The 27,148-nt window shown below is 36.1% G+C and overlaps 1 protein-coding gene across 1 annotated transcript; it reads left to right on the forward strand.

The window, feature by feature from the left end:
* Positions 1–27,065, forward strand: ankrd6b (ankyrin repeat domain 6b). The gene is made up of 16 exons (XM_058756383.1): positions 1–227; positions 7,875–8,141; positions 14,996–15,094; positions 16,706–16,804; positions 17,372–17,470; positions 17,980–18,078; positions 18,752–18,850; positions 18,970–19,068; positions 19,576–19,653; positions 20,172–20,270; positions 20,971–21,078; positions 21,234–21,404; positions 21,874–22,026; positions 22,480–22,593; positions 22,750–23,035; positions 25,189–27,065. Exons 2-16 carry the CDS (start codon positions 8,016–8,018, stop codon positions 25,662–25,664), a joined length of 2,205 nt encoding a protein of 734 aa, XP_058612366.1. The 5' UTR covers positions 1–227; positions 7,875–8,015; the 3' UTR covers positions 25,665–27,065.
* Positions 27,066–27,148: the final 83 nt, after the last annotated feature.

Genomic DNA, 27,148 nt, shown 5'->3' on the forward strand with positions numbered 1-27,148 from the left:
TAGTGCAAATGCTCTGTCCGGTTGTAATGAAGTCTCACGCTTCGCCGCTGGATGGCACATGAGTAAGAGTTACTCCTCCTCCTCACTTCATTGCGCAGTTTGGATCATGTTTATCCAGCGCTCTTCTTTTCCCACGCGCCACTTTGCGGAATTTTGCCTGTTTCGGGGGAAATCTGTATAGCAGCTTGTGCAAGGAAGAGTTCACGTGAATGTCCTCTGTGTGTAAGGTAGGTTTTGATGAGTATTAACAAAGTTTAGCCTTGTTTGTTTTTCGTTTTTTTGTTTCTGTGTTCAGCTGTGTTCACTGATGTGTTAACCCGCTGTTGAACTAGTCCCTGTTATGTGAACTTTAATGGGATCATTTGGGTAGCTGTTAGGAGCAGTGCTCTCCTCTCTCACAAGCTTTGGAATAACAATCAGCCTGCCGTGCTGTGGTTGCTGGGACAATCCTTCACAAGAATGTGCTAGACAGAGCATTCACACTGGCTCTCTGTAACACACACACACACACACACACATCTGGTTTGCTATCCTTGTGGGGACTCTCCATAGGCATAATGGTTTTTCTACTGTTCAGACTGTATTTTCTATCACCCTACACCAAGCCTACACCTAAACCTACCCCTTACAGGAGACTACAGGCATTTTTAGATTTTCAGAAAACTTCATTCTGAGTGATTTATTAGCTTGTTTACCCGTGGAGACCTCAATTTAGGTCCCCACCGTGACACGAGTCCCCATGAGTCTGTGTGTATTCAGGTTTAAGTAATGGTTTTACTGGTTATAATGGGAATTGTATTGGTTTTACTTGAAACTGTAATGGTCACTGTTGGTCTCTAACAGTTACTGGTATTGGTCGCCTTCAATTGGTGGCTTGTTAATGCCACTAAATACTAATGGAATATGTCCCAAAACACACTACGGGAAACCATTTCTTAATGGTTAAAAGTTGATGTTTTGTAATGGTATTTGTAGTGGACACCATTAGATTTTCTGTGACGGTTTCTATTGTTTTTTTTTTCTTCAGCAGGGTAGCTAGTTCTAGCTATCTATCAAATGATGACTTTCCCAAAAGGAAGTTTTGGTTTGGTTTTGTCATAATTTTAAGGTTTTCGTAGTACGATTATGCTCCCTAAATATAGCTAAGTACACACGCAGCTTCTGACTTCTGTTGTTTTAAATAAAGTTGATTTTGATTAATGCAGCTACAAACTAGGACAAAATTTGGCATTTAAAAACCGTTTGCTTTATTTATGACCACAAACTACTCAAAAATAGATAGAATGATAGAACCGGGACATTCATTGTGCAATTTACTACTGTAACCAGCGTTTCTGCCAATAACACCGTATTTGCTGTACCAAAATAATACACTTTTTCACAGCTTTGTATTAGCCACTGAGACTATTTATTTATAAATATCATTTATTTTAGGATTTTAATTTATTTTACTTTAGGAACGATAACTGCAGTAACTGGTATTTTTCAGTAAACGTGTCTAAAGTGTTTGAGTGGCTAAGGTCAGAAACACATTATTTTACATGTCTAATCTGAAGCATTATTAACGGGTAATGCACACTGTTCAGTTAGCTATGTGCATGAGTTTAATTCTGTGAGCTCAGTTAAGCACAGTTCATCCTTGCTGATACTGTATTAAGACATTTAGTGACTGTAGTGTCTGAAATAGTTTGAAGTAGCTCTACATTGCTATAAAAATGCATCTTTATCATTATCAGATTTGTTTCTATTGTTTGTCTCAAACCCTTTGTCTGATGGAGGGGTTTCTGGCTCAGATAAAGGGTGTGGTGATATCATTCAGACTGTTTTTGGTATTGGTCATCCGATGTTCAGATCATGTAACAACATCATTTTTGAAACCTATTAAGTGAAGTTGTTTATAGATAATGCTTTGTAAAACTCACAAAAATCTATGTTTTATTAAGTTGCAGAACTTGAAATCAATTAAATTGAGTTTCGTATTGTTTCGAAACATTAACAATATTTATTGTTTTTATTTAAAGAGTAATTTAAATGCAAAAATGCTGTCTCGCCATAGAAATTATGTCGTGGAAACCTGTCATGGTCAGATGTTAAATATGTTGCATAAATGAAATGAATTCTTTTTTTAACTGTAAATTAGGCCGGAATGTGCTTGTCATTAAAAATGTCAAAATATATTCATATTTCTTGACAATGAAATGTGAGTTTGACATGACCTTGACAGGTTTCGTGAGATTCACCCTTTATTTTGGATCAAACTCTGTATCATTTAATAGATCTGCCGTATGCCTCCGAGCGTATGCTCCAGACATTTTCTGGCAAGAACATTTAGCAGAGTTCCACCTCAAATCCTTTGAATGCAGCTGAAAAATGAAACTCTTGCTGTACGTCGCCACAAGGAGAAAGGATTATGACTAACCGTCATAGGGATAATGTTTCAAAGAGGGAAATAATCAAGTCCTCTTAGGAAAAATGTCTAGTATAGCAGTCCCTTCACTTTTCTATATATATTTTTTTACAAAAGCACTCCTTGGGCTGACCAACAGGCCCTTAAATTAATATTCGGTTCAAGTAGCACAACTACTTCCTCATTTTTCTAATTATGATCAGGCGCTTGCAGTATAGCTATGTCCAGCTGCCTTCTCATTAATGATGACTTTATCAGGCCAACGCTGCTGAAAAGCTGGACTCAACAGCAAAAGTTGTGGTCTACATTGGAGCTTGTTTGCCAATAAACACCCATTTAGAGACTGTCTGACATGTAAAGTGGTCAGTCACTGTTTGTTTAATTTTTACAAGCCATTTATGGGCACGTTTATCTGTGATGGATTATAAACTCATGCTGTAAAAATAAATAAATAAAATAAATGTGTGTAGGGCCATTTTTGATGATAAAACATGAAAGTGTATAGTAAAAATAAATAAAAGGATAAAAAATAAAATGATATTTAACCTTTCATCTTTACTTAGATTGATCATTTATAATTTATTTGAGTTTGCCAGATGGCAACATTGTAAGATACCTCTCATAGTTCATATTGATATTCTGCTTTTGTATACTAGTCTGAACGGTAAAAACGTTCTCCATAGGACTCAATGTAAATTGTGCTGCAGTGTAATTTCTGCTCCGCTCTTGCAGCACCAGACCAAATAACTGGGTGCTTAAACACTTTTTATAGAAACTGAAACTGAAAGTTAAATTGAAACCATTAAAAACTAAAATAAAAAAACGTAATTACTTTTTTCATGGTTTTTATTTTCATTTTCATTACTTGACATAAATCAAATGGTAACTGAAATAAAATAAAATTAAATTAAATATAAAATACTTTATTTCAGCTAGTTGCCAGTAACGTTTCTCCTTCTAATTGAGTTTAACTTGATGTACTAAAATAAAAATTATTAAATAAAATAAATATATATATATATATATATATATTTAATAATTTTTATTTTATATATATATAGAGAGAGATTTTAATTTATTTTATTAAAAATATAGAAATAAAAACTGATGCAAAATACAAATAAAATCTATAATAATATCTCAATGTTATTAAATGTTATTTTATTTTAAATAAATAAAAAAGACATTACAATATAATATAATGTAATATGTCATTCTTTAGAGTTAAATGGTTTCGTGGGTTTTAGTTGTTGCACACCAGAAAATGATGTCATGAAAATTAAATTTCATAAGTGCACTTTTATGCCCTGAACCTTTCTCTACAACTCATGTTTCTCTCACACAGGACCATAACAAAATTAACTTGAAACCAGATGCGTGTGTCTGATTTTTCTGTTCACATTATGATGAGGAATCTGATTAGCTGTATTGTCATGTTGGTGATGTGAAGGACAAACTGAGCACCAGGGCTTGTACAGATGCTGAAGAGATATTTACTGTTATTTTCTTCAAGACCTCTGAGAGATGTCATATTTTGTTTAAATATTCCATGAAATTTACAGGTGATGTACATTGTAAGTTGTGACAAAATTACTTATTACTTTGATGTTATCCGGTTTATGTGCTGTTGATTCTGTTGTCACTTCTCATTCCTAGTTTTGTAATATTCAGAACATTTTTTTTTTTTAGTTCTGGTTTTCAATCAGCTTTAAGTGTTGCAGTGCCTGAATAACAGTGCACTGTTAAAAAAAATAGTGTGAAATGACAGTATATTCCAGGTGAATTATTGCATTACTTTCACAGTAATTTCACAGAGGGACTTCTTATCTTATCTGTCTTATCTTAACGGCACTCTCAGGAATTTCTTGTAAACAAACAGCATACTGTGTTTTGATTCTTGTTGGTTTTATTTTGCTATTGAACTTGTTTTTGGTTCACTTTTAGCAGTCTGTGTTGTTAGTTGTTAGGTTTATATTGTGTTGCTTTTATTTGTTGAATGTTACCATTGTTGTGTTTTGTTTGTCGAGTATTGATGTCCCATCTCTCAAAGATGCATCTCAGCTATTGCTTCACTATTGTGAAAGATCCATCCACAAATGGATATTAATATGAAATAAATTATTAGTTCATCTTCGTGCATAAATATAGGCTAAAAAAATAAAATCTTCATGTTCATGCTAAGAATAGTTTGACTAACTTAAAGTCAGGCAATTAGCTTATTTCATATTCTAGCTTGTCATCATTTTTGACAAATGTTTTCATTTATCACACTAAGACATGACTAGATCAGAAATTTAAATGTATGAATATACAGGGTCCAAGATACCAAATAAACACTAATCACCATTATGGTGACTTCAAAACAATTACAGCAGTAAACAACTAAATTTCTCACAGTGGCAGAGTTAAAGACAATGCTATAATGTGAATTCACAGTAAAACAAGAACAGCATCATTCTGCTGTTCATTCAATGCCATTTGTAAGAAAGTGACCCAGCATGCATTAATTTCACAGTAAACTTCTGACTACAGTGATTTATTGTAAAATAATACTCTTTAATCCTGTTAATTCATGGCAATTTTTTACAGTGTGTGAACTCTTTCTCAGTGTTACCTGTGTTCAGATCCCCATTTATTTGACAAAATGCGACATTTGACAGCTTCAAGGCATTTGTTAAAACTACAGATCATGCTAATCAAAGACAACTAAGAAAGCGCATCAAGTCTTCAGAGATGCTTTGAGAGAGTTTGGTCAGGGTTTGAGCTAAACTCTGCACGACAGACGAACCCTGGACCACAGCCTCATTCTTACAAAAAACTCCAATAATCAACTTCAGTAAGCTATTTGAAATGTGTTTAAAAACAAATGTCCAAATGCCACTTAACAGTTATCTGATGTCATATAATAATACAATTTAAAGACCGTGTGTGTGTGTGTTAAAATTACTTGTTCCTTCCTAACTTTTAAGGACTTGCATTTTATGTCACACATACGGCCCTTTAGAGCTCATTTCAAAATGTACAATATCTTTGTTATTTTAAGCCTTACACAGTTTTTGTCCTGCATTCTCCTGAAAAGGTGGGAATGTTTTTCCCTATTGTTTTGGGGAAACTATGAGACAGCTGAGACTCTGCCATTCTTCAGGTTGTGAAAAGGCCAGAGTTTAAAGTTCACTAATGTGTGTGACCATAAAACATGAAAAGAGAGAATCCGGAGAATCCTTTAAAGACACATAGGGAGGCTGGAGGGGATATGCCTACACACGCTCATGTCAGCTGTCCTCTGAATTACAACCATAGTGCATCTGCGGCTCTTTCAGTGGTCATCATCATAAATACTACATGTCTGAAACAGACTTTGAAGTTCTGTGGGTTTAGACTGGTTAGTGCTGCAGCTTTGCACATTTCAAAGCACTTTTTAAATCAGGTTTCTTAATAGAATAGTCACAACAGACCATTATACCAATTACATTCAAACAAAAAGTGTATAATAGCAGTACTCATTTTCTTCACACTTGGGGGAACTTCTAGCCTGTCATGCTAGTGCAGGGCAGTGTATAACATGCCATTACGCAGTGAGATTTGACCGACGGTTGATTGTAGGGCTTGCTGTCATGCTGTTTGCAGTGAACGTAACTGCTGTTTAAAAATAAATACTTCTAGTACGTGACTGTTCAGCCTGCTTCATTTTTATGATCCAAGGGTTCATGTTTCACAGACGTGATATCACTATCACAGTGCCTCATGGTTTTGGGTTAGACTTTTTTTTGGTTGCTGTTTGGATTTAAGAGGGAGAGCATAACGGAATTTGCATTTCCACTGTTGTCTCTACATGTGGTGCTGTGCTTTGATGCAAAACGTAATGCATTTTAAGGAATAGGATCAGTGTGTGTGTGTCCCCTACAATTCTGTTCTACTTCTGTCAAGTTGAAACTATGTAACTTTTGTCATAAGCTCACCTTTGGTCTTTTTTTGGTCATATTCTGTGTACATCAAACGAAAGTTGTTATAAACAGGGTCAGTGTAAGCATACGATGTGTGTAGCAGCTGGCCTATTGCAGATCCTTCTTAAGAATCATAACATTAGAAACACACACAAGTTTATTTTGAACAAGATTCCTAATCATTTGCACCAGATAATTGAACGGTTTGAGCGGCACATTTCAGAGCCGATTGCGATGAATCTCAGTAGTGATACTATGCAGCAAATTTTGGCTACATGATTGTTTATATCATCACAAAATGTAAACTGTAGACTGTATTAAACTCTTTATATAATGTTAGATGTATATTATACCTTTTATGCATGCTTACAGTACACTCAAATAAAGCTATTTATCTCAACTACCTGACTTTTTGTTGCAAAATGTAACCATATTATCACCCAGCTCTTTATATAAAGTGTGATATATAACTATGTCCAACTCAATCCACATACATACAGTATGCTCACGTAAAGCCATATATACTACACAGCAAATCTTAACTGCTTGATTGCTTGTATCATCACAAAATGTATCGCCCAGCTCTAATAGGCCAAATGTGATTAAAAGGCATGAAGATATAAAGATATTAGAAGTATTTAAATCATGATTTTCTGGAAAGCTGATTTAATAGAATGTGTATTGTGAAGAGCACTATATGAATAAATTTGAGTCGACAATGCAATAGAGTTTTACAAAGAGACTGATATTGAAGGGTGGTGCAATTAAAAACTATATTAGATGTAACAGCAAACATAATGTAGCTTTTTACTTATTTCATATGCAAGGAGGGACTTTGTAGAGTTTTTGTTGTGTAAACGAACATTTAATTTTATTAGGTCATCAAAATGGTCTTGAAAACATAAAATATAATTGCATCAATAACATTATACAGTGGTGTCCAAAATGATTAGAATACTAGTATTTTCAGCTGCTAAAAATGGTTTTAAGTTATTTCTATCTTGTGTGTCAGTAGGAAATATCAGTTTACATTTCCAAACATTCATTTTGCCATTTAAATGTAAAAATCATTTTACAGCATTTTTACACAAGTGCCTTAAACTTTTTCACAGTACTGTAGCTTTGCAGGTAGGTTTCTTGAAGCATCTTGGAGACGTTGCCACAGTTCTTCTGGATTTAGTCTCAGTTTGTTCTGTTTCTTCATGTCGTTCCAGACAGACTGATGATGATCAGATCTCTGTGTGGAGCACTGGCTGCTGTCAGACACAAATCTCACTCGATTATTACAATTATTACCATTTTTTTTTTAAATGCTGAAAATACTAGTGTTCTAATAATTTTGGCCACCACTGTAGGTGAACCACATGGAACAAAAAATGATTAATAAATGTATGATATGACAAATCAGCTGATGTAGCGCTGACAACCGCACAAACCTCCCTCTCTTCAGTGTCACATCCGCTCTACTCTGGAAAACTATGGCTACTGTTATGACAGTTGTGCCATTTCCTGTTTCCCTACAGGCCTCTCCAAACGACATGAGGGTTAGATCCCTCCAAGAGCTGGACATCTATGGTTCCTCTCTCCTCACATCCCAAGGCAGAGGGACTCATTCCTGTTTCTGATCCCAGTAGTTCCCCCCTCCCCAAGTCTTTCCCTAATTCATGAGCCAGCAGGATGCATCATCTGTGCGAGCCCTCTCTGAGCGTCTCCTCATAGCCTCGCACAAGGGCCAAGCTGATCATGTGGTTCAGCTCATCAACAAAGGGGCCAAGGTAGCCATTACCAAGGTGAGTAACATGCTTTAGTAAACTTACTAATATACTGGGTTCAGAAATCTGAGAAGTTGACGTTCCACCCTCTGTGTACATGGTAGAGCGAATTCCATTTCTGTACAGGTTTTGGAGCTTATTTGCATAAAATATTGCATTTCAAGAACGTGGTCTTGTCCCAAATCGCACATGTGCCTGTGTAGTCCATTCATTCTTCATAAGGAGATTTAAGGCAATCAGTTTCCTCAAATTAAATATGTTAACTCAGTGCATGGTATTATTAGTCACTTACTGTAAAGTATATATTACAATAATGAGCTGTGTTTTTACAGTACAATTGTAATTGGTGATTTACGGTACTCTTGTTAATTTACAGGCTTGCTGGCAATTAAATTTTTTTTTACAGTGAGTTACTGTTTTGGTTTTTTTTTACAGTGTACTAATTAACAACCAGTATGCATGCTAATATGCAACTAGCTAATAAGCAAATAGTGAATTGGCCCCTAAAATAAAGTGTTACCGATAACTGATGCACTGTGTTTTTCAGAGGGAAGTGTGGCACTGTGTTCAGTGTATATGTTGGCGGTTTATGATCCGGTGTATTCAGTGTCTCAGCAGCTCAGATGTAAAGGAAGGAATTAGGAATTTTTAATGCTTTCTTTGTGAAAGTTGTGTTGAGACTCTAAGTAAGTTCATTTCAAGGCTCCAGACCAATGTATGAGAATCTAAATGAACTATTATTTTGTTCCATTTGACAGTTAAGCTTTAATGTAATGTTATGTATTTATGTAGATGTAATTATATTAAGGATAAGTTATTATATTCTCAGAATAGGATATCAGAATACTGATTTAAAAAAAAAAAAAGAAATTCATTCGGCTCTTCATTATTAATGTACCTGTTTGAATTTTTGAAACAAAGCTTAAGACTTTTTCCTACAATCAGAGAGCACACAGGAAGGAAAACCAAAATCTTGTTTCATAACATTCTAGCGATAATGCAATGCATAGTGTTGACTAGAAGACATCTCATTGCCGCTAATGTAGCATGAAGTGTTGTTGTTACTTCTGTTACTAGAGATTAAAGTGTAGACAAACATAATCTCTGGTGTCAGCTAATCTTTAAATGGACAAACTGCTTTAGTCTTACTGTCACCTCTAATGTTATTATTTGAAGTATACTTTTAAATGCATATGATAAAGATTCATCATGCAACAACAACTTTAGACTGGGGAGGCATAAGTAAGTTTGATTTGTTTACAAAATAATTGTAAATGTATTAATAAAACATTATATGCACATTTACTTTTGACCCGCCCAAAATGCCACACCCATGAATACCTGGGGTGTCACATTCAAAGCTTCAGGTGTGTCCCTCACCGCAGGGTTTTATCTGATTTGTGAAAGCCCCCAGCCCTACCTGCAGAGACCTCCACAGATCATTCAAGCACAGACAATAAATGGCCTTCTCACCAGGACAATGGTGAGACCAGAGCTCCTGCTGAGCGGCGCTCAAGCAGTGAAGAGACGATGAGACATGGCAGGAAAACGAAGAGTGAGACTTCTGACAGCCCAAAAGCAAAAGAGATCAGACCACCACTTTGAGTCAGATTCTGATAGAAGTAATATTCATATTCTGCTAAATCTTGTAAATATCATAAATAAATAATGTGAATTCAGAATTCTGTTCTGTGAGTATAGAAAACAACCACTTTGACAGTTAAGGTTAAATAAACGATCAATATAATTTGTCAGTATTTTCAAGGAGGTGAACACAAGGTGGTACAGACATAAGCAAGCACATACCTCTGGTCTCTTCCCCCGCATTGTTACATAATCACTCCCACTAGTGCTGCACAATATATCCAGTTTCAGAATATAAAGAACGTTTTGAGCAGTTGCACTGTGCCCGTGCTTAAGCAGTTTTACGCTCACCAGGTGTGACAGAAGCTCTGAACACACAGTCTTTAATTACTGCTTATTGTTTGTTGCTGCCTTTATATATCCTGGATGAATTGAACACTTTCTCGGTCTCTTCTAGGCGCTTCGCTCATCATGTGAGGTGACTTTAACATTAATCTAGACTACTTTAACACCTTTTTTTATCCTTCAGTACTGTTGAACCCCTTCACGTGTCTGATGTCACTTCTTGATCTCATGGTGTTGTTAAAACGGACTCTTCGGAGGCCTAAGATTACCCTACTGCACCTCTTCACTTTTTTTGTTTGTTTGTTTTTTTTGCATGTGTGCAACTGCATCTGAATTCCACCCTGTAATCAACACTTAATGCCCTCTGCCCTGTAGTAATAAAGATGTTTAACTTCAGTTTAACCAGCGTATGACAGCTTACTATGTCATTTGGTTATTGCTCTCATGCTGTAGTCTACTTTGAATTCTGTAAAAAAAACCTGTCTGTGTTGTAAATTAAGAAAGTATTTTAATAATATATATACCAGGCTTTTTTTTTTTTTTTTTACTTTTATTTATTTATTTATTTATATTTTTTTAAATATGCTCTGGTCAAACCCAGGCACGTAAACTTTATCCCTGTAACTTGCCATTTTTTGCACAATAACGTCAAAACGAGCTGGAGCTGTTAGTATGGTACCTAACAGGATGGAAATAAAAAGATCTTTTAAAATATTGATATAATCAAACTGATTTCTGTAATTGGATCAAACAGGATATAATGTTTTAGATTGACAATCCAAATAATACCACAGAACATCACAGAATTCATCAAACTGAATGCTAATACTTGGTGTGTGCTGTTATTTTCCCATAAAAAGACATCACTTCCATTAAGGAAGTGTTAATAATAATTTTTATATTATTTTTCCAAAGAAGTAATGTTTTGTTTAAATAATTTTGATTACATAAATGAACAAGTGAAACTGCACATGGAGACATGACAAGAAAGAACATTCACTAAAACCAAACCAAAGTAGTGAAATTTGTAAATTGTGAGTGTAATATTTTGTCCATTGTATTAATATGGGGACTTGAAAATGTGCTACAAAATAGGAATGACCTATCTGATAACATGCCATATGTTTGAAAAATAAGACAAGGACAATGAAATATCACAGAAGGCCTGCGAGCCATAATTGAGGCCAGGCAGCTAAACAATCTTTATCTCAGAGTTAAAGGACAGATAAAAGGAAAAAAACTCCTAATATCTCACTGGCAGCCTCAAATCAATGTTTTTATCTTTTATTTTGTGCATTGTTTTATATTGTGCTGAATATATACTAACATTGCAGAACTGAAACTGTTTATTGTCTGCTGTCTATACAGTTATCTTTGCAGTATACATATGGGTCATTCTGTGTCTGTCTATTCAACCACATTTCACAAACTTTACCGGCTTAAATTTTTAATTTAGTTTTTTTTTTTTCTGAAGAAAGATAAACATGTATAATGATGAAAGCCAAAATATGAAATTTCATGGATAAATATTTACTGAGCATTCCACTGTTTTGTAGAGGGGGGTCAAAATGATCGTTCACCTGAGATTCAGAGCCAAATTACAGGAGGGTAACCAAAAATGACCAGAAAGATTCCAGCATCATTGTTATTTTTACACAGAGACTGGTCTAGAAAAGTGAAGTTGATTTCAGCAGTCTTTGTTTCATTATATGGTAGTGCTGACCATTCATGAAGCACTTTTCAAGTTTTTTTTCTCCAAAGTTTGCATGCCTGTACCTCAAGAAGTATTAAAGATATCTTAATGACCTTTTAGATTATTCCTTTTGGCATCTTCATTTTTAAGGCCCTATTTGGTTCAGTTCCAGAGATATTGCAATCTCAATATGGCTCTAAGAAGAGTAAATTGTTAAATTGTACACATTTTCAGTGTTCAAAAACCAAATGTGGGTCACTTTGCATGCGGATGATACTTAATTTCTTTTAAAGAGGAATGTCTGAAGATCAAAAAGTGTTGAAACTAGAAATAATGTTGAAACTTGTTGAACTTCTTGAGTTATAGGCATGCAACTTTGTAGAAAAAACTAACAAAATCTAAAATTTGAGATGGAATGACTCGTATGATAAAACAGCTCTTAACCCTTGTGCATCAATAAAAAAATTACACATAGGTCCACAGTGGACAAAAATGTCCATGTCAAAAAACGGTCATAAGGGAGCACAGACTTAAGTTTGGTCTCATTTTAAAGAAGACCCATGGCAGATTATTGTTGAAGTAAAAAATGTTTAAAAAGTAAATCCAAAAAAAAGTTATAGAAGTTTAAGTTTATGAAAATGTTTTATATGAAATATTTTATATAAAATATATATTTTATGAAACATGTTGAACTCTAAACCTGCTAGAAAGTCAAAGCCATACATCTAAACAAGTTGTGTTCCAAATTTGAGGTTGATATCTCCAAAAATGAGCTTTCCATAAGATTCTGTTTGGGTGCAGTACCAAATTTTCCCCATTAGATGCCAGCAAATCTCCCCTGGTGCACACAGTGGTTGGATTTGGGATTTACAGTAGAGTTTTTCTATCTCAAATATTACAAGAACACACACACAATTTTTTTTTTGTATGACACACATACAAACCACACTATGACATCCATACCAGCACACCCACACAATTATAGCTGCATTATTTATAGGGCTGCAACTAACGATTATTTTAATAATCGATTAATCTGTCGATTATTTTTCCGATTAATCGATAAATCGGATTTAATAGAAAAAGAAAAAAGAAAAGCATTCATTTCCAACCCTTTATTCAAAAACAGAACTAAAATCTTTAGAAAGTGCACCAACATGTTGCTCCTTGAACATCCCTGAGCTGTTATAATAATAATAAAATAAAATAAAAATGGACTAACACAAAAAACATACACATGTATGCTTTACATCTGCCAAATATATAGACTTTTTGGGGTGCAAAAATTAAATAATTTAACAACACTGCGTCGTTAGCGTTGGTATTGTATCAGACACTTGCACTTAACATTATATGAAAATCAAGCTCAAATGGAGTTAATAATGTTTTTGACCAGAGAATGACGGAGATCTGAGTTTTGTCTGTCGTTAGAACGGCTGTAACTGTTATGCAGTGCATAAGTGCATTAAGTGCATTATGCTTACATCAACTTTACAGGTTATATAACTTTGATTGTAGCTATATGGGCGCTTAGTTTTTCTTGTTGTTTAATACACTTGGCCAAAATCTCAAATTAAGCGCTTATGCACATAATGCACAGGATATTTAAAACGTATATAGACAGCAAATAACTAATTCTTCTCCACTCTTCAAACACACAAAAACATTATCCTTTACTGACATAGTGTTTGAGTAAAGAAAACGCTGTACTATTCAAACACCAATTATTTATTCACCCTTGCATTGCGAAAAAGCAGAGATCTCATCTTCTCCAGGCTGTGCGCGGCGTCAATCTGAACGGAGGCGGGTGAAGTTACGAGGTCTCGCTGAGAGCTCGATGATCCAATGGCGTTACAGTTTTACTGACAAGTTATTTTAATGCTTATCATTGGTTTACTATTTTTAAAACTCTCTGATTTAAAATAATAAAACGAATTATAAGCGACTCAAGTTTGGATAATTTTTCACAGCACCTGACTGGGCTAGGGTATGGCAACTGCCACACTCTGCCATACGCAAACGCCGCCCCTGCTCCCACACCTTGGATGACTTGGGTCGCACGGATTTCTCTGCCTCCGCCATGTATCTTTCCTCTACCTCCGCTGCTTTTTTTTTTTTTTTTTTTTTATGAGGCGCCAAACTCTGCTACCATCCGTGCGAGAGAGAGACCGCCCACGCTCAACTAAAGTTTTTTTTTTTTAATAATCAAACGTCTCGCGTCGCGCGACACAACGAATCGATTATGAAATTCGTTGCCAACGCTTTTAGTAATCGATTTTTATCGATTTAATCGATTCGTTGTTGCAGCCCTAATTATTTATCCAATTGGCTCTATAATATGCAGAAGTAGAAAACAGGAATAAAGTGAGTATTTGCTTTATAGCACCATCTGGTAAAAAATAGTAAAATATTTAATTTAGAAGTCTTGCCAACAGAATGAAAGCCTATTAAAAAAAAAATTGCATAATTTTACAGTTAAATGGCACTGCAATTAAAAATAGCAGTTTTAATGGGTTTCAATGAGGACATTTTTGTCCTTAAGGTCCTGAGAGGAACTATTTTTTGCACCTAGTGCAAAATAGATTTATTAAAAGAAATAGGGGTGAAATGGTAAAATTCCAATAAAAATACACACCTGTGCCAAAATGTATGCAGCTGGCAATAACACAGGCAAAATGATAAAAAAAAAAAAAAAAACTGAAAAGGACAAAAATGTCCAAAAGGTTGCACAAGGGTTAATCATGTTACCTGTAAGATTTCTAAGAGAGGACATTTACATCATATTATATCTAATATCTGGACTGATGCATGTTCCATTAACACTATAAATACAGCCACCACATCACACCTTGTGAAATAGGCAGCCTGGCATGAGTGTCACAGCTCTGTGATCATTTCTCTTTGCGACATGGTTTCTTGGCTGAAGTAGCATGAGGCTGGTCCTCTGGGAGATTAGTCGATGGCTAAAACTGTAGAAAAGAGAACCGATGTTTGTCCTGCTGGCTATTTCATGTATTGCATTTTATTTAGTCTCACTCATTATGTAAATGGATTATTTGGGTTCATAACAGACATCTGCAGAGTTTACTCTGAGCTTTGCGTCACGGTCACACTTGCTGTTCGGTCATGTGTTTTGTCCCACACACATTCACTGGCCCCCCCGATCATTCAGCCTGTGTTTGTTCCCATGCCTGATTGTGTGTGTGTGTGTGTGTGTGTGTGTGTGTGTGTGTGTGTTGTTTGCTCACAGAACGGCAGAACCCCTCTGCATTTGGCTGCCTATAAGGGCCACATTGCAGTTGTGAGGATTCTCCTGGCGGCTGGGTGTGACCTGGATATTCAGGATGATGTGAGTACAACATGTTTGCAATTTTTTCACTTTTGAGCAAGAAGCACACAGATCTGCTCTCGTAAAAACAATCATTTCATTGGTGTGCACACCAAGTCTGAATTTTTTCTCATATTTTTCTTTTAAATGTGGCCAGTATCAAATATGATTTAAAAATGACTCTTCACACAGTCCTCAAAAGAACGATAATAAAGACGGTATGCTGTTATTATACAGAAGTAAATATACAGGCCACTTAAGTCAGTGTTTACACATTCATTTGTAAGATGATGTGCCGTGGACGCCAGTGTATTTGTGCACATGCAAACAGGAGGACGGGGATGAGGAGAAAGAGAGCAAAAGTTTTAAATATTTATGATACGACCCTCAGGTTTTGCTTGTATAGAGCTGTCACCATAATACTTATGAGTTCAACACCTTACTGTACCTAATTCAGATTTGACTGTTCAGACTGAGGTCGCACTGTAAAACATCAGAGCTATGTCTAATTTAGGACCACATATGAAAGACTCCATGTGTTTTGTGCTGCTCAAACAGAGTCAAAAAAGGCAACTCTGTATAGGGACCAATTCTCACTATTAACTAGTTGCTTATTAGCATTAAAATATTGGCTGTTTATTAGTGCTTACAAAGCACATATTTTGCATGACCATATTCTACATCCCTAATCCTACTCAACACCTAAACTTAACTACCTTACTAACTATTAATAAGCTGCAAATTAGTAGCTTAGTGAGGCAAAAGTCGTAATTTAATAGTTAGTTAATAGTGAGAATTGGACCTTAAATAAAGTTTAAAAAAATGGGATTTGAGCCATACTGAGCCATGTCATAAATGTTTGTGTACATATAAAAAAAAAAATCACCAAAAAATGTCAGTTTGGTCACCGAGTTACTCACCCGCATGTCCTTCCAATCCCATATGACTTTATTTTATGGAACACAAAAGGAGAAGTCTTGAAGTAACTCAAGACAAGGCGTAAAACGACCATAACTCGTGCATTATATGTCAAGTCAGAAGACAAATGAGGAACAGACCACATCACAGGTTTTTTGAAACTGATACTTTTGGTATTTTGTTGTTCTCCTTGTGTCTCGACCTTTAGGGCAGGTGATATTCCACAATACAAACTCAAACGTGTTTCCATAAACCTTATCTGTGTTTGGGCAACCATGCCATTTTTGTTGTTTATTTTGTTTTCTACACCAGAGAAAGAATCATGATTTTACAGATGCCAGCGTAGTCCTTTAGTGCTCTACAGAGAACTGAAAACAGAGAAATGTTGATCTTAAACACACAAACAAGATCATGTTCATACAGCATCGTTTTTTTCATTTCCAACTTGAAATGGATAATGATCTGTTGTCTTTTTATGACCAAAATCAGAAATCTGTAGGAAAAACTGGTCCAAAGAAGACTTTTCTACTTTGTTTTATAATAGGGAATGTGAGCTCCCTTTGCACAATGGTAAAGGAGCCAGTGAGAGTAACACACACCTCCCTCTTAAAGTGCTGTAATACTTCATAAGTAGCACACTGTGCAGCCAGAATCACCACAGACTGTCTGATGTTTCAGATATATATATATAATTATTATTTTTTTGGCTATCAGGGTGACCAGACGGCCTTACACAGAGCATCTGTGGTGGGAAACACTGATGTCATTTCAGCTCTCGTTCAGGAAGGATGTGCACTAGATAGACAAGACAAGGTAAACATCTCTCATTCACTTATGCTAGAAAAAGTGTTGTTATTGCAGGAAATTCTGATAGGACGATGACTTGAAGTGTACTGTATTGAAGTGTACTTATTACACAGCTACCTGCCGAATAAATAAATGGACATTAAATACTGATTTAAGTGAAAAAGTGTGGAGTAATATGAGAGACATGAAACTATCAGAACTATGGAGGAAATCAGTTGCTTTTGACAATCATTCAATCAATCATACAGTTAAGCACTTTAATTATATATAAACATTTTTCTTTCATTTATGAGGAAAGTAATGAGTATATCAATAAATATAAACCATTTAGTCCCAAGCCTGCTGTGATAGTCTACGTTAAGCCTAATTTGCAGTCCTGTTACTCATTTTTAATATAGTTTATTTCATTTTAAAAATCCTACCCTTTTAAATAAAATAAAAAAATGAAATTTGTGTATAAAAATAATGAACAGCCGTTGTTTTTTTGATGTTTTCTTTTATACATTGCATTTGAAATTACAAATGCAAAGGAGAGCTGTGTTCCAGCGGTTATATTTTCTATATTTTTCTCAGGATGGGAACACGGCATTACACGAGTCTGCGTGGCACGGCTTCAGTCAGTCTGTCAAACTGCTGGTGAAGGCCGGAGCCAACGTTCATGCTAAAAACAAGGTGAACGCCACTGCCACAGCAAAAACAACCTCAACATACAATTATTTGGATGTATATAATTTATCTTACTACTGATTTTAATACAATTGTAAATATGTGCAAATAATGCACACATAATGTTGTTTGGAGGTACTTTTGGCTTATGAACGTTACAAAATGTATCTCATGCAGCTTTGTTTTGTTGCAGTGGAGCACATGCAACTCCTTCAGTCCTGACTAGTCATGATTTACAGTACAGCATAGCCTGCTATAATAAAGCAATCAGTGCATCATTCAAAAATAAATAATGTCATTGTTTTATTAATTCATGAAGTTCTAGCCCTCATATGCAAAATCAGTACTTGGTCTTCATGGGTGCTGTGCAGTCATATGGTGAACAGGTGTTTTACAGCTGTATTGACCAATCAGCATTCAGGACTGCATCTGGATCTTTTGTACAATGTGGAATAATACCGTCAACGTTCTAGTTGAGCATATAGCAGGAGATCAGCTCATGTAATCTCTCTCAGGCAGGAAACACGGCTCTTCATCTGGCGTGTCAGAACGGTCATGCTCAAAGCTCCAAAGTCCTGCTGCTGGGCGGCTCTCGGCCCGACAGTAAGAACAGCGTAAGTACCCTCAAACTCTTCTTTCTGTCTGTTTGATTCATACAGTTCAAACCAAAAATTATTCAGACACCGGATATAATTTTTTGAGATTCTTTTTTTTTTGCTAGTTGGTGCAGGACACTATAGTTAATTTATGAGTGAGGATAGCAAAATAAAGTAAACTGTGACAAATTATACCCAAAAATTCTTCATACAGTGTACTACCAGTAAAACTTTATACAAATTTGGGATCAAAAATTATTCGGACACTTTGACCTGACCATGTTTTGTTTAAGTGTTTTTTTCTTTATTTGCTAATGCGAACTTTTTACACACAGACTGAACAAAATGAAGCATTGCTTGGTAATTGGTTGAGCTAAATTGGTATTATCTAATTGTGTAGTTAAATTTAACAGCTGACAGCTATTCAGCCGAATTCATCATTACATAACTTTGTATCAAAATGATCTGACATTATAAAGATGAATTTGTTCTGACACAGTTTAACTCTGAGTTCTTGTCATATTTTATTACCATTTACTAAACTATAGCAAATACACTTACAATGTGAGAAATGTTGAAGGTGTGTGAATAAATTTTGGTTTGACTGTATGTCTCTGTGTGTTTGTCAATTAAAAAAACACATGAAACAAATGTGCTCTTTAACTAAAATGAAGTTGACTTGTTTGTTTAGGTTGGTGACACGTGTCTGCATGTGTCTGCTCGATATAACCATGCGAGTGTGATCCGAGCGCTCCTGAGTGCCATCTGCTCAGTGACCGAAAGAAATCATGTAAGGACTTCAAATATTGTTAAAACGGCGTTTTGCTGATCCTTGAGTAAGCTGTGATTATGTCCATCCTGAAGATGTTTCTGATTCATCCCTAATTTGGAATCTCCTCCGACGTTCAGGCAGGAGACACGGCTCTACACGTTGCAGCTGCTCTGAATCACAGGAAGACTGTACGCATGTTATTGGAGGCTGGCGCCGACAGCCGCATCAAAAACAATGTGAGCACCTTCAGAAATACTGCATGAGCTTAGCAAAATGAGCTTAGATACACTATATTGCCAAAAGTATTGGGTCACCCCTTCTAATGAACAAGTTTGACTACTTTAGTAATTTCCATGAGTACAAATCTTAATGTTTAAGCAAATAATGATATTTTAGGGAATCGTGTGCTTCTAATTTTATAGCAACAGTTTGGACAGGACCCTTTTCTATTCTAACATGACAATGCCTTTGTTTCCATAGTTTTGGAAGTGCCTGTTCTAAATAAGGGGGTGGCCCAATACTTTTGTCTATATAGTGTATGATGTATTGATAAAGTTTCACAAAATTTCTCAGAGTGTAATTCATAATGCAACAGAATGTTGCATTTTTAGCTGAATCTTACTGGGCAAGTTAGTTAAATCGTCTGGATGTTTGTAGCTGCTATTGGCATGTAGCAGAAATTCAGCCCATTTCTCTGTGTGAGTGTGCACATGATTCTTCTGTCTGTATGTTATTGGGTGAAGACGGGAGAGACGGCCCTCGATCAGGCTCGTGAAAATGATAATCCTGAAGTTGCGCTGCTGCTCACCAAAGCTCCACAGGTAAGAAAACACACGTGCTTATGAGCAATTCACAAGAAGAGGTCCTTCATTTTTTTTCCTTTTATATTTTTATTATATGCTTAACAACAAATACATTCAAATTGCACCAACTGACCAAATATCAGATTCTGTACATATCAGATTTGGAACCACATTTGCAAATCGTATGCAAAAAAAACCCCTAAAAAAATCTTAAATGTGGTCTTTGTGTCTACACACATGCAGCTAAAAACATGTGCCAGATTTACAAATCATAATTGGATGAAAGTTTGGTTTTATCAATACTTTTTAAACAGATGGTTTATCCAAATTGAAAACTTGATTTACTCATTTTTGTCATTCCAAATTTGTATGACTGGAAAAGAAAAAAAAAATCATAAGGTTGGGTAAATGTTGACTGAATTTTCAATTATCCATTAACTTTCCCATTAACGTGACCAATTACATTCTTCAGCTTTAAATTCAGCTGAGTGAAGAGTTAAGACGAGCAACATGTGAATGTCTGTATTTACATGTAGAGCTTCACTCGTGGACGCACTGTGAGGAAGAGGAGGGACAAGATGAAGACCGAGGGTCGAGCGCAGTCAGTGCCGCGTGATGAGATGCTGCCGAGAAAGGTAAAGGAGCAAACCTACACTCCCTCTCTCTCGGACACAATCAGACCCGAATGAGCATCTGTGTGAATGTGAGTTTTACTAGTTAGATAATGTTTATGGAGTGAATACTATATGCCATAGCATAGACTTGACAAATAAAACTATAAATAAAAAATCATACATGATGCATTATTTCAGATAATTCTTAAATACAAACATATATTCAGTCAAGAGAATGTTTTTGTTTTGTTTTGTTTTTTTACTACTGTCTGATCTCAGAATTATACAAAAAACAGCACAACCCGTCTCAATAGAATTTGAACATAATTTATTCACAGTTGTACACATTCCTGCCTTTTGTGGATTTAATAAAGCTGACATTAAATAAAAATCCAATATTATAGATCTTATGAACAATTCATCCATTAATGCAATTCATTTTTGTAACTTTGTTTAACCTTATAATGTTTAATCAAAAAGGTGAAAACATCAGATGTCTTGCTCACATATCTCAACATCCAGTCATTTCTTTTTCAATAAGCCATTACACTCGGATGTTCAATATTTAAATATTTGCTTAATTTCATTAGGCCTTTGGCTAACAATAAACGAGTAGTACTCTCAGATCTGCATAACACATTTCATCATGTTCATATCCACTCGCTCCGTAGATTTTGCTGGTCTTTGTCAATGATGTGACTTTACTCCTGTGTTTGTGCAGGACAGTGTATCTCCTGCAAATGACACTCATGGCAGTGACAGTTCTCTCCGCCGGAATGACACAGAGGCGCGTGCCAACAGAAACAGCGAGAAGAAAGTCAAAGAGAGGGTTCGTCATGCATGTATTTTTTAGTTTAGGGAATGATGTATAATCAGCTGGGAATTACATTATATGCCTGGGTTTATATTGCAGTAGTGATAGGAATTTGCATGCAGCTTGTGTCAGAGAGCTCTTATGGATTGTGTGCTGTGTGTTTTTTGCAGCTGTCACCATCAGATGCCCTCATTCGAAGACAAAATAAACACAGTGATCATAAGAAGAAGAGTAAAACGGAGAGTTCATCTGCTCTTCCTCCTCCTCCTCCTCCTCCTCATAACTACAAAGCGTTCCAGCTCTATACTCTCTACAGAGGCAAAGACGGCAAGATCATGCAGGCGAGGAACCAGTTTCTCCATCAGATTAAACTGATTTATTTCTCATTTAGCACTCCATTAAAAATCACTTTTAGTAGTTAGGCTGTCAAAAAAACCTTGATATTTGTTTGTAATTTGTAAAACTACAACCATTTATTATTACATTACAATCAAATATCCTATGAACAGGATTCAACTGAAATCTATAAGAATTTCTTCTTTTTTTTAAGATAAATTGTACTTCACACTTTTTAAACTTAAAAAGCATTCAATTAATTTGTTGTTTATGTGTATAGTTTTCTAAAGAAATAATCACTGGAAATGATAAGTGACAAACATCTCTGCATGGGCAGCAAAGCGCCTGTTCAAATGTTACAGATTGCAGGGGGAAAAAAAGAATTAAATTTTTTTTAATTAAAAGCTAAATAGAACCTATTAGAAACCTTTAAATTTATTGTCGACTCATGCATGTGTGTTATTTCCATTAAAGGCCCCATTGAATGGCTGCAGGTGTGAACCTCTCATTAACAAACTGGAGAATCAGCTCATGGCCACTAAAGAGGAGATGCAGTCAGAGATTCACACTGTGCAGGAGCTCATGAACAGCAAGATGGGACAAATGGAGCGCAAGAACAAACATCAGGTGCAAACCTAGCCTAGACTTCACAAGACCTGCCAGCATTCATGTCTGAGCTTCATCTGTGTCCTCATTAAGGGTCCAATACACTGAAATGTACCTTTTCTAACTTGTTCAAGGCCACTGGTCCAATTCACATACAACATGCTCATCTAGAGTCCCTTTTGATTTGTCAAAACATTTCCCAGATTTGAACTAGTTAACTTTTTGGGAGTAGCCTATATATTGACTACTCGACCTACTGTATATACAAAAGGGAAAATTCAACCAAAACCAATAATCGATTTAAATTCAGCAGCCCATAATTTCAGTTGCTAATCACCAATCCTTATGCTGCTTGCACCTATGTGTATTTATCTGTTTGAACTTTTATTGAACATTTCATTAAATGTTTTATGTACATAATTTGTGGGGGGGTTTTTTTGACGTGTGTGTGTGTGTGTGTGTTTGCAATTTCAGATCAGAGCTCTAGATAAGATCACTTTAGAGAGAGTGTCTGCTGAGAGGATTGAATGTTTACATCGCATCGACAAGCGAGCCATACAAGAACGCTTGGAAGGAGAAAAAAGACAGGTAATGTTCACCAATAAATGTACATGCAGATACTCATATTGGCATAAACCCTATTTTACATGCATGAGAAACAGATTGCTTTTTTTCTCTAGATGTAAAAGGAATAATATCTGGTGTTTAGTGGTCATGGGCTAATCTTTGGATTTCTTTAAGCAGGCATCAGTGGTCAGCGATCTCAAGAACTGGTGCCTTTCGAAGATCCAAAGTTTGGAGACGCGTCTTTCTGGCGATCGCAGCAACACTAAGTTACAGCGCTCCTCGTCCCTCACCGACACGCTTTCAGATTGTGATCCCCGTTCCCACACAGCTGTACCACATACATCTGGTGCCAAAGCCTGTTACTCTCCATCAACTAACCAACCAGAGGCTGTAGCAGCGAGCACGAGTCCTGAGGATGGATCAGCCGGTTACTATGTGATCGAGGTGGACCGCGTCTCACCGGGTATGACGGATGAATGAGCAGCCACACACACATTCAGCTGTGTTTCTTTCTCTTACACACACACACACACACACACACACACACACACACAGATGAGCAAAACAGAGTTTCTAGCTCATCTCGCATACAGACAGCACTGCATGCAGCATTAATGGTTTTCCTGTGTTTGTTCTCATTTACATAAAGGCTTATGTAAGTGTTACATAAAATATGTGTTGTGTTCGGTTATTAGAAGTAAAATATACAAAACGGAACGTCTTTATACACACATGGAGGGGATATAGCAGACAAAATAATTTATTTCATGAATTTTTATTGTACACGTGTATATATAACGAAATGTTGAAATTAAATTTAGGCATTAACAAATAAGGAACAAAATATAGTTTAACTAGTTTAGCAGAATGAATTTAATTTAAAGCACACACATCTTACTGTCTAAATTTTATTTTATTTTTTTAAGGCACATTAGTTTTTTGTTCTGAAGAAGAAAAAAAAAAAACAGCAGACGGGCTTATTGAAAATGCAAATTCATCCTCCGCCACCAGAGCCGCTGAGAAACAAAATAATTCTTTATACTTTTGACTCATTCCTTTTCTTTATTTCTTAAAAATATTTTAAAGGCTGAAATGTGAGGTTTGTCACTTTATAAAACTCGTTCTATTTGTGAAAACCTGTATTTGATCTGCGAATCATGTTTAGTTTTTTTGCAGTCATTTTATGGTTTAATATGTTACCATAGACATTGCCCTACCCCGCTCATAAAGTATTTATTTTATTTTGCAGGATTTTTAAAATAAAATTTAAGAATTTTTAAGACCTGCACGATACCCTGTAAATTCTTTCTTTATATATATTTTTTTATTTTTTATCATTTATATAGGCTACTTTATGTTGGATATTTATATTATGCAATGCAATCCAGACCGGTGGTTTTTAATAGCACAATAATATCTCATTTAAAGTGGAAAAACTCAAGTGTGTGTGTGTGTGAACATGTAATGTACCACAGTTTAAAGTGCTGGAAAAGCTTGAAAATGCACCTTGAAAAGTGCTTGAATTTGAATTTGGAAAAAGTGTAAGAACCCTGCATATATCACCAAGACATCAATGCAGGGGTCTAGAGATATGTTTTTAGCGTCTAGACATTCAGTGAAAGATTCCTCTCCAAGCTCTTCTTCAAAAATAGGTTAAAGTCATTTTTTCACCATTAGTTAAGTAAAGGATAATTCAGGATTAGGTGTTTTAATGCATTTCGCAGAGCTAAAGAACAACCCGATGCACAGCTGCTTGTAAGATCTAGCATTCTGACCACTTTGAAGGAATAGTTCACCCAAAAATGAAAATTTGCTGAACATTTACTCACCCTCAGGCCATTCAAGATATAGATGAGTTTGTTTCTTCATCAGATTTGCAGAAATGTAGCATTCCATCACTTGCTCACTAATAGATCCTCTGCAGTGAATGGGTGCCGTCAGAATGAGAGTCCAAACAGCTGATAAAAACATCACAATAATCCACACCACTCCAGTCCATCAGTCAACATCTTGTTAAGGTGAAGGCTGCATGTTTTTAAGAAACAAATACATCATTAAGGCATTTTTGCTTTTGGCTAAAATACGAGTGCATAATCCATAATAATGGTTCCTCCAGTGAAGAAGTCCTCTCACATCAAAATCCAGTTTTGGCTTGTTTTGTCTTGTAAATGGTGCTTAATATGGGCGTCTCTCCTGATTCAGACCAGAACACTTTTTCTCTAGAGAAAGTAATATTATAGATAGAGGAGCCAAAAACGACGTTTTAAACGTCTTACTGATGGATGTGTTTAGTTGTATGGATTATTGTGATGGTTTTTATCAGCTGTGTCATTCTGACGGCACCCATTCACTGCAGAGGATCCGTTGCTGAGCAAGTGATGCAATGCTGAATTACTCCAAATGAATTATAACATTTATTTGAATCATTTAGAGAGCGAAGGTTTGTGTGTGCAACATAACCTCATTGCTGAGAAATAAATGTTGCAATTAAGTAGCAAAGCTTATTAAATTTAGAATAAATCCATGGTATTAAGATTATTGTTACTTAGCAATTGCATCTGGTGCTTGTGTCAGTGTGTATGCTGCAAACCTTCTGAAGCTGTTCTGTCTTTTCAGATAAGCAGTCAGCACAGAATCAATCTGCACCCCAGTCTCCTTGTATAGTCCGCCCTAAGCAACGATCCCGGGCCTGTAGCGACCCTCACCGAGCGCCAGATGAGCCTCAGGATTTGAGTCTGGAGCTGAGACCTGTCCCTGATCAGTGCTGCGAGCACAGGAACCTCAAAAAACGCACCCAACAAAGAGCAAAGACCAAACAAAACACTCAAACCATGACAAGTTTAGGAGACCCGCACCCCGCCGAGGCTTCCTTCGCCCAGGAGCGGGAAAACATGCACGCGCTGGAGGTTACGCAGTACTTTTTCGAGGCAGTGACTCTGCAGATGGAGCGCTGGTATGAACGCAAGATTGAAGAAGCACGCTGGCAGGCCAACCAGAGAGCCCAGGCCGACAGAGCCGCTCTGCTGGACAGAATAAGCTACCTTGAGGAAGAACTCAGACTGCTGAGAACCAACAGACAGGAGGAGAGCTAGTACAGAAGATAACACTGGTGTAGCAGACACTGTAACGTCCGCATGAGTGAAGGTCGATAGAGCAGCTAACACATGAAGATAACACTGCAGCAGCAAACGTCAGGAGAAGTAGCACCTTAACCGATTTAGAGCCGAAACATACTCTTTGCAAGCCCTTTAACTCAAACGCTTCCAGCTACACTTGTTGATCCCATCACACAATTCATAATGGAGGGCGATCGCATTCTTAGCACTGCTATAGTGGGCATTAGCATAAACTGTCTGCTGAGGCTTGTTGCCGCCAGAGTAACACAAGAATGCACTTTACGTACATGCTTTCAGAGCCCTGTTCAAGAGTTTGTGTCTGTGTCTGCATCTGCGTGCTTGCGTTGGGTTATGTGTCTGGCTTTACAGACATACGGTCACTGCCAAAGATCTGTTCAAACTCCAGGTTTTAACCTCTTTGATAATGCACTACAAAGATAAGTCTGTTATACTGTAAAAGGATCATTTTAAATGTGTATTCTTAATTAAGAACGAGGCATGAACACGTTTATTCCAGCACTAGTACTCAAATTTGCTGAAAGTGTCAATTTTGCCACTACTTTGGAGGTTTGCCAGATCGTATAAAACCAGTGAACACTGACAAATACAAGTAAGAAAATCCATCACAGCAAACACTGATATATGAGCAAGTATTAATTTTGTTATGTCTTTGTATATGGTCTGTATTGCACAAAATGAAATGTCTTAACCTGTGATGTTTAATTGTGGATTTTGATGTAGTTCGTAGGGAACGTATAAGAACACACAATTAAATAAGTGTTTCATTTGGTAGGTAAGTCATCTAATTTAACAGTTTTAATAATTACTTTTAAAAAATTCAGAACGCATGGGCAGCAAAAATCTGTCCCTTGGCTGGTGTTGTGCAGAGGTTAAAATCACTGAACTATAGCCGTGATCTGGTATGAAAGGCCCACTTTTCACCATCCAATCAAACATGAATGTCATTTTACGTCGATTTTTAATTAGATTTTTTTTATGCTGAGTCAGTCATTCACCACTGGAGGCGAGCTTGAACGACGCTGAACCTCACGCGGCTCCATGAGGACTGACCTATAGTGTGGAGATTGTTTTAAGTATTGTTGAAATGATCAAAATGTAAAATAATCATGGTTTCAAACTGACGTCTTTGCCAGTGACTATTGATGTTGAACTATGTAATCAAATTGTTTTTGACTTGTCTTGAAAATGTTAACAACTAATATGTAATGACCATGTTTTGTTTTTTTATATATGTGTACAAATACTAGAATAATTGTTTACAGCTGCTTCAAAGGGAACATTATTATTTACTATATCATACAGCTGTGTGATCTGTCACAAATTAATGTTTAATAAACTACATCTGTGTCATTTTGATCAGCCATAAAGGAGTTTTTGTCTATGTATGCACTTAACATATCATCACAACAGTGACATTTGTATTGTTTCATATATAAACT

Source organism: Onychostoma macrolepis, chromosome 20 (genome assembly GCF_012432095.1).
Source record: "Onychostoma macrolepis isolate SWU-2019 chromosome 20, ASM1243209v1, whole genome shotgun sequence".
Lineage (NCBI taxonomy): Eukaryota > Metazoa > Chordata > Actinopteri > Cypriniformes > Cyprinidae > Onychostoma > Onychostoma macrolepis.

What these genes read in the sequence shown, in the direction of transcription:
- ankrd6b (XM_058756383.1), top strand. Translation starts at nt 8,016, where the DNA reads ATGAGCCAGCAGGATGCATCATCTGTGCGAGCCCTCTCTGAGCGTCTC. An exon ending in CCAAGGTAGCCATTACCAAG is followed by an intron (nt 8,142 to 14,995) that starts GTGAGTAACATG and finishes GTTTGCTCACAG; the next exon opens with AACGGCAGAACCCCTCTGCA. An exon ending in ACAGCCGCATCAAAAACAAT is followed by an intron (nt 19,069 to 19,575) that starts GTGAGCACCTTC and finishes TATTGGGTGAAG; the next exon opens with ACGGGAGAGACGGCCCTCGA.